Source organism: Osmerus mordax, chromosome 7, assembly GCF_038355195.1.
Source record: "Osmerus mordax isolate fOsmMor3 chromosome 7, fOsmMor3.pri, whole genome shotgun sequence".
NCBI classification, from domain to species: Eukaryota; Metazoa; Chordata; class Actinopteri; order Osmeriformes; family Osmeridae; genus Osmerus; species Osmerus mordax.
The window spans coordinates 5,355,979-5,363,157 of NC_090056.1; the positions used below are offsets into that span (position 1 = coordinate 5,355,979).

The 7,179-nt window shown below is 42.8% G+C and overlaps 1 protein-coding gene across 1 annotated transcript; it reads left to right on the forward strand.

Annotated features, from left to right (window-relative positions):
• Positions 1-3,240: 3,240 nt before the first annotated feature.
• Positions 3,241-6,724, forward strand: LOC136946555 (glycoprotein-N-acetylgalactosamine 3-beta-galactosyltransferase 1-A-like). The gene is made up of 4 exons (XM_067240931.1): positions 3,241-3,305; positions 4,340-4,579; positions 4,787-5,451; positions 6,386-6,724. The coding sequence occupies exons 2-4, from the start codon at positions 4,357-4,359 to the stop codon at positions 6,722-6,724; spliced, it is 1,227 nt and encodes a 408-aa protein (XP_067097032.1). The 5' UTR covers positions 3,241-3,305; positions 4,340-4,356.
• Positions 6,725-7,179: the final 455 nt, after the last annotated feature.

Below are 7,179 nucleotides of genomic sequence, written 5' to 3' on the forward strand. Positions count from 1 at the left end.
ACTTCCGTAGGCTACATTGTTTGCACGTTATACCTTTTTATAGGCTATATTTGCACTCCTGGTTTGATGCTAATTATATTTCATTGGCACTGTTTTTGTACTGTGCAGTGACAAAGTTGAATCTAATCGAATTTTCCCCTCCCCCCCCCCCCCCCCACCCCCACCTCCCCCCCCACCCTCTGTCCCTCCCCTGTTTCCTAGCTCCCAATACATCTGTGTCTCCTTTACACATCACCCAGCTGGTGTGTGATTACCCTAACCTGTGCTTTCAGCGTTACTTCCTTTGTCGATTTGTTTGTTCAGTTTTGGTTGTAGTTCCAAACGTGATTAAGTCTGTCCTTTGAGTTTCTGTTTATCTTTTGCCATTTGTCTTCTGTCTTGTGTGTGAGCTTTTGGAGGTCCTGAATTTTGTAATCTTTGTGCTTTTGATCCTGTCTGCCTCCTCCCTTTATGTCCTCTCGCTCTATGGGCTTTGATACTACAGCTCCAGTCAAGACAATAATAACCCATCAAGCAGCTAGGGAACATGCTGTTGGGAGTGTTGTTGAATCCAGGTGCTGAACACTGGTATGTGTGAGATGTTTTTAATAACTGCAAAGAAAGCAGAGAAGTCTAGGCCCATTTAGCCTAGGCTTTCTTATTTTTGTTTTCAAATTACAAGCACTTAATTTTTGTGTACATGGCTGCAGGATACAATATTAAATGGTGTCACCTACAAGTTTAAATATATATATATATATATATATATATATATATATATATATATATATATATATATTCTTTTCATACGGATACATAAATGTGGGAATTTCTTTTTTGCACATTTGTATTGCCTCTTACGTGCCACACAATTCAGAACAGCTACAGCCCATCTGATCTGTGAAAAGTCCATTTAACACTTGCTGGTTGCTGGTATTAATGGCCTACTGGAGAAACAGTTTAAGGAACTGGAAAATTATAATTTGAAGTACAAGTAGAATATGATTCAGGTGGGATCAAATGTCACAGTACGAGTGAATAGTGTATAGCAAGGTAACCAGTAAAAGTTGTCATCACCAACCTCAAGAGTTGTAGGGAAAACGCATCTTCCAGACATGTTCCACCCATCTTCTCTTGTTCGTACCCATCATGCTCTCTGTTGGTGGTGGTAGGGGGTAGAGCAACTCAGATTCCAATAAGCTTGCACAGGTGGTGTACTGTTTCCTTAAAACAGGTAAGTCCGCTGGCGTTTCGGCGTGGGTTTTATTACTTTTCATCCCGAAAACTGTGGTTAACAGCCGCACCCTCAGTTATTAACCCTTGTGTTATCTTCGGGTCATTCTGACCCATCAGTCATTGTGACCCACCGTCGTATTGCGACAAATTTACCTCCTACAAAAACAAAGTGAAGCATTTTCTTTTACATTTAGACATTTAGTCATTTTTTACTGTCGGGCTGTCTCAGACCCCCCACATTGCAATGGATAAAAGATTTTTTTTTTTTTTTTGTATTGGGTAAAATTGGGTAAACACAATGATGGTTCGTTATGAACCTTTGGGTCATGTGACCCGAAGGCAGCACAAGGGTTAAAACAATCTGTCCTACCTCCATTTGAAAATGAACCTATGCCCCTGCACTGTAGGATGCAAAGTACTGAGCAAAGGGTAGGGATAATTTGTATATTTCCTTCTAATACATGCTATGATGTATACTATGTCATACATAACATTTTCACATGTTGATATTTTCCTTACACATGTCCATATGTGCCCCCTCTATTATAAATTGTTTCTTAATGCTTGGTGAATAAGGACCTCTAGTGGCCACTGCGCACTCTCACACACTCACACTCCCACTTGACACAGAGAAACACAATTGGAATCAGCATATTGTTCAGATCTCAAGAATTCGAATACACCCATACATTTTGTGCAAACTTCAAATAAGAAAAAAAAACAATGTCTCATCGCTGCCCGTGACAGCTGATGCCCTGCCCAAATGCCAAACACGCACACTCACAAAGGCAAAATATACAATTCTTGACCTCACATGCACACAAAGGCTAATGCTGGTGCTAAAATGGATTTTACCTTACACGAAAAATAATAAAAATATGTATTTAATCGTCCTCTGAATAATTTGTGTGTAAGGACATTGAAGTTGGGGGGCAAGTGGGACTGACTACCCAGGGCCCCAGGGGGGAGGGGGGGCTTGGAGTAAAAATGTGCTTAACCCTTGTGTTATCTTCGGGTCATTCTGACCCATCAGTCATTGTGACCCACCGTCGTATTGCGACAAATTTACCACATACAAAAACAAAGTGAAGCGTTTTCTTTTAACCGTTGGGCTATCTCAGACCCCCACATTGCGAAGGTTAAAAGAAAATTATTTTTATTTGTTTTTGAATTGGGTAAAATTGGGTAAACACAACTATGGTTCGTTATGAACCTTTGGGTCATATGACCCGAAGGCAGCACAAGGGTTCATGAAAAAAAATTACATAACCAAGATGGGAAGGGAGGGGGGGGGGCACATTGCTGTTCGGGCCCAACATTGTTAGTGGCGCCCCTGTGTGTAGGTTTAGCCCGTAATTTACATCAAGCACGTTACACTGTGGGCACTGGGCAGAAGCTCAGACAGCTGCTGTTTTGCAGCCACTAAATTCCTTTGATTTAGTCTATTTACCAAAGAGGTTGTGTACCTTGACCCTCTCCCCTCATGGATCATGATGACTTTGTTAATGTTCAACTCTTGAAAAGGTTGAATTTGAATTGAGTAGCCTGCTGAACATAGCCTATAGTTATTAGGAAACTACGCAATCCCCAGGTCTGTTAATTAGGTACAATATGATGAAATGATGTTAAGTACGATATGCTTTATTCTAAAACAGGATATTGGAATAATTTTTAAATGTAGGTTATTTATGCAGTAATATTTATTTAAATGATTTAAAGGAAAGTCCACTAAGCACTAACATAATTTGAATTTCGGAAAGGCGGGCTGTAGTGTACGCAACCCAAAATTGTCCAATGAGATGCTACCATTTCAGAGATTACTCCGTGATGCTGAAGAATGTGATTCTTAAGCACCAGGATACTCGTGTTTTCATTAATTTCACAGAGCGAATGAGTAGCACAAGGCCTTCACATTTAACGCTCATACTGAGAAAATTTGAGGGTAGGAAATTGTTGACAATGATGTCGCGTCACCCAATAGTTTAAAATGGACCAACACAAGATAGGATTTTCTCCGGCGGCGATGTCTTGCAAATGTAGACTATCTTTCCAATATGGGCCTGTCTAAAGAGTCTGATCTTCGCACAAAGGTAAATGAGACATTTGTCGGAAAAGAACATGGGTAAAGAATAACATGAAACCTATTTTTCCTCATAAAATTGCGTAGCCTAATAGTTTTTCCTAAATTGTAGGCTACATAAGTCTAGAAAAAGAGGTGGATTTAACGCAAACCTGGATTTGACTCATGGAGGACCTGTCACCGTTAATTGTCATTATCGGCTTTTCTGTAGCCTGTCAGTGCCGTTTCCAAGCAGTCAGTTTATATAAAAAATGATTTCACATTGTTGTTGGTAGTAGGCTATAACGGTAGCCTAAGATATGACGCTAAACTGCCGTAACACATAACGGCATTGTCATTTGGTATGGTAATTCTTGTCAATGGCAACAACAAAAAAACGGTAGCTGACGTTAATGCCAATCAACTAATTTAATGGTGAGAAATATATCCTGTTGTAGCGGGAAGCTTCTGTGAACAGAGGCAGCTTATGCTACCTTTGGACAGCAAATAAATAGGCTAATGTGTGTTTTGGGTTTGAGCCCCAGCCTTCAGTTTTCAGTACATTATCAGTTCGCTTTGCAATGGATACAAACTGTACTTTGTTAAGGATTAAGACAGTGAGAGTCCCTGTCAGTGCACTCAACCCAAATTGTCACACAGATTTAGACAAAATGTGTCTTTCTCTAATAGGTTTGAAGGTAAAAGAAAATACACACTTTTATCCTAGTATTACTTTCTTCAGGAACCTTCCAAATACTATACCTGCAAAAAAAGCATTTCTAACTTGCAAATCAGTAGTGTGTCATAATTTGACACAATCTGTGTCACTTTACATTTTAACAACCCCAGGACACCATAAATTACTCCTCCTCCCCACCCTCGGCCGGTGATTGGTTAGGTGTTTGATAAGCCTATTTAGGTAACTCCTTACAGGTGCAGGGTTTGCCTTCAAAGTAGGATTCTTATGTCCTGAGTGACTTTTATATATGTACATGTGTATAAATAAGTATATTTATTTGATATATGAATCAAAGGATTGACACTCCTGCTGTGTTTGACCCTCAGACTGTCATGCTGTGACCATGAAGGGTCTATCCTCCAGATGTGCCTTCTGCCTGGGCTTCCTAGTGGGGACTCTCAGCCTGCACTTCTTCCTGAGGCAGGTGTGGTTCGAGAGGAGCTTCCCTGTGCTCGCAGAGCTCCAGGAAAGCCCAGCGGCAACTGTGGAGCGACAGGCCAGTGGCAGCCATCGCTGGAGGAAGGAAGGAGCTGCCCTTGTCAACCTCCACCACCCTCATCACATAGGTACGCTTTTAAAGTCCACTAGAGGAGGTTTCAGATCATATGACATTGATTTGAAAATATGCAATCCCCAAAGGAATTGTCTTTTTATATATTTAGCCGTTGTCTGAAGTAAACAAGTTGCATTGTAAAAACCTGTATCTTAACTCCTAAAAGTCTTGAGAATGATTAAAGCTGTGTGATGATGTACGTCCGTGGCTCATGCTTCAGACGAGGACAACAGTGTAGCAGATGAGCTGTATCAGAAGGTCCGGATCCTGTGCTGGGTCATGACTGGGCCCAGCAACCTCCACAGCAAGGCCCACCACGTCAAGGCCACCTGGAGCCGCCACTGTAACCTGGTGGTGTTCATGAGCTCTGTGGACGACCCTGACTTCCCCACCGTGGGCCTGGGGACTGGGGAGGGCCGCGACCAGCTCTACTGGAAAACCATTCGCGCCTTCCACTACGCCTACGAGCACCACGCCCATCAGGCAGACTGGTTTCTCAAGGCGGACGATGACACTTTTGTGGTGGTGGACAACCTGCGCTGGATCCTGTCCAATCACACGTCCGATGAGCCCGTCTACTTTGGCAAGCGCTTCAAGCCGTATGCCAAGCAGGGCTACATGAGTGGCGGCGCTGGGTACGTGCTGAGCAAAGAGGCCCTCAGGAGGTTCGTAGAGGGGTTCCGGACTAAGGTGTGCGCACACACCACGCCTGTAGAGGACCTGGCGCTGGGCCAGTGCCTGGAGAAGATGGGCGTTCTGGCAGGGGACTCTAGAGACACGCTGCAGCGTGAGACCTTCCACCCTTTTGTGCCGGAACACCACCTCACCGGAAAGTTCTCCAAGAGCTTCTGGTACTGGAACTACTGCTACTACCCCATTGTGGAGGCAAGTGTTCCGAACGTTCTCTCTCTTTCACGTGCAGTGAAGTTGTGTGTTTGAACACAGGTTACACATGGTTTACGACTGATGAGCCATTTCAGTTGGGATCACCATTGCTGCATTCAATCTAAAACCACATCTAGTACCAAACAAAGAAACATATTTGCAAGAGTTAGTCCAAACCATACAAGTAATGTTGCTTAAACAAATCAGTTTGTGGATTAGGCCTGTTTTTTGCAATACGGAATGAGCTGTGACAGTCAGGCCAGGGAGGAACATTCTGGAAAAGCCTTTAATTCCATTATCCTCCATCTGTCTTTAAAAAAAGAAAACTAACAGCTCTAATATCCATCTTATTGGGTGTGGGCATTGCAGTATAATCAACTCAATGATGAAGCGTTATTTTTACAAACAAGTTTACATTTATTATTTTTGAAGATCTAAGTGAAAAAGAACTACATTTATGAACACTGTGTGATCTCTGCCTATTGAGATTCTCTGTACAAAGAAAGAGAGATGAAATGAGATGAATTCTTAAGTGGATGATTGCATTGGAAACAATGCCTTGTCCACAATGGCAAAATTACCCAATTTGTTACAGATAATGCTGCTAATTGTTTGTTTTCCATTTTTATGAGGCCCTACTACGCCTCTGTTAGACAGTTGATCATTAGTGAAGGCCACAATGCGTCTGGCGTAAACAAGCCACTTTGACATGGTATCAACAAAACGCAACATCAAATCTTTATCCGACTGTCAATAAGAATACTGAGTTTTGCTGCAGACCTTAAATCACTTGCAAATGCCTTACACTGTAGCAGACACATTCTAATAAAGGAAGATAAGACCAAACATACATTCTATTTAACCTCACTGAAGGTTCTTATTGTGTGTTGTGACTTGTGCTGGTGTTTAACCTGCGTGTGTTCTGTTCAACCAGGGACCCCAGTGCTGCTCAGACCTGGCAGTGTCGTTCCACTACGTGGAAGCAGAGCTCATGTACACACTAGAGTATTTCACCTACCACCTACGACCCTACGGCTACAGATACCGTTACCACCCCACCCCACCCCGGGACCTGGCCTCGCCAGCACACACAGACAGGGGGAGGGCGGCGGACGAAGGGACTGAGGTAGTAACCCTGCCAACCTCTGTCACCATGGTCACTGGGGAAAAGCTCACGGCAGTGTCATTGAGGGTTGCAGATGAAGTTTTGAATTCAACGACAACGCCCAACCGAACTGCAGTCACACTGGACAATGGCATTTTGAGTAATTGAAACAGTTACAGTAACAAGTTATTGGGTGTGCTCAAGCCTTCGGCGAGAGCACAACTTTTGTTCTCTCACATATATATTATTATTATTATTTTTTTTATTTCTTTTTGCCCCCCTAAAACTCAGTAAATACTTGGCCTACATAGACAACGTAGGTGTCAAAAGTTTCGTCTTGGTAGCGATTGAGTTGCTTCTATTGGAATTTACGTTCCGTTGCATGGTTTAAGCGTAAGTTAAGTTTTTGTGGCGAAAAGTGAAGCTAACGGTGGCTAATTTGCTAGCCACAGTCACTGACGTTACTAACGTCACTGCGTCACTAACGTCACGAAAACACGCGTGACTACCTTTGCCAGAACATTCGTTTCGCATCTGTTAACTTGGGGGATAGCTAGGCTAACTATATCTTTACTGCAAGGCAGCTGCAGAAACGCCACAAGAAAAGAGGCCAGGGTGATAAC

What these genes read in the sequence shown, in the direction of transcription:
- LOC136946555 (XM_067240931.1), top strand. Translation starts at nt 4,357, where the DNA reads ATGAAGGGTCTATCCTCCAGATGTGCCTTCTGCCTGGGCTTCCTAGTG. An exon ending in CCACCACCCTCATCACATAG is followed by an intron (nt 4,580 to 4,786) that starts GTACGCTTTTAA and finishes CTCATGCTTCAG; the next exon opens with ACGAGGACAACAGTGTAGCA. An exon ending in GCTACTACCCCATTGTGGAG is followed by an intron (nt 5,452 to 6,385) that starts GCAAGTGTTCCG and finishes CTGTTCAACCAG; the next exon opens with GGACCCCAGTGCTGCTCAGA.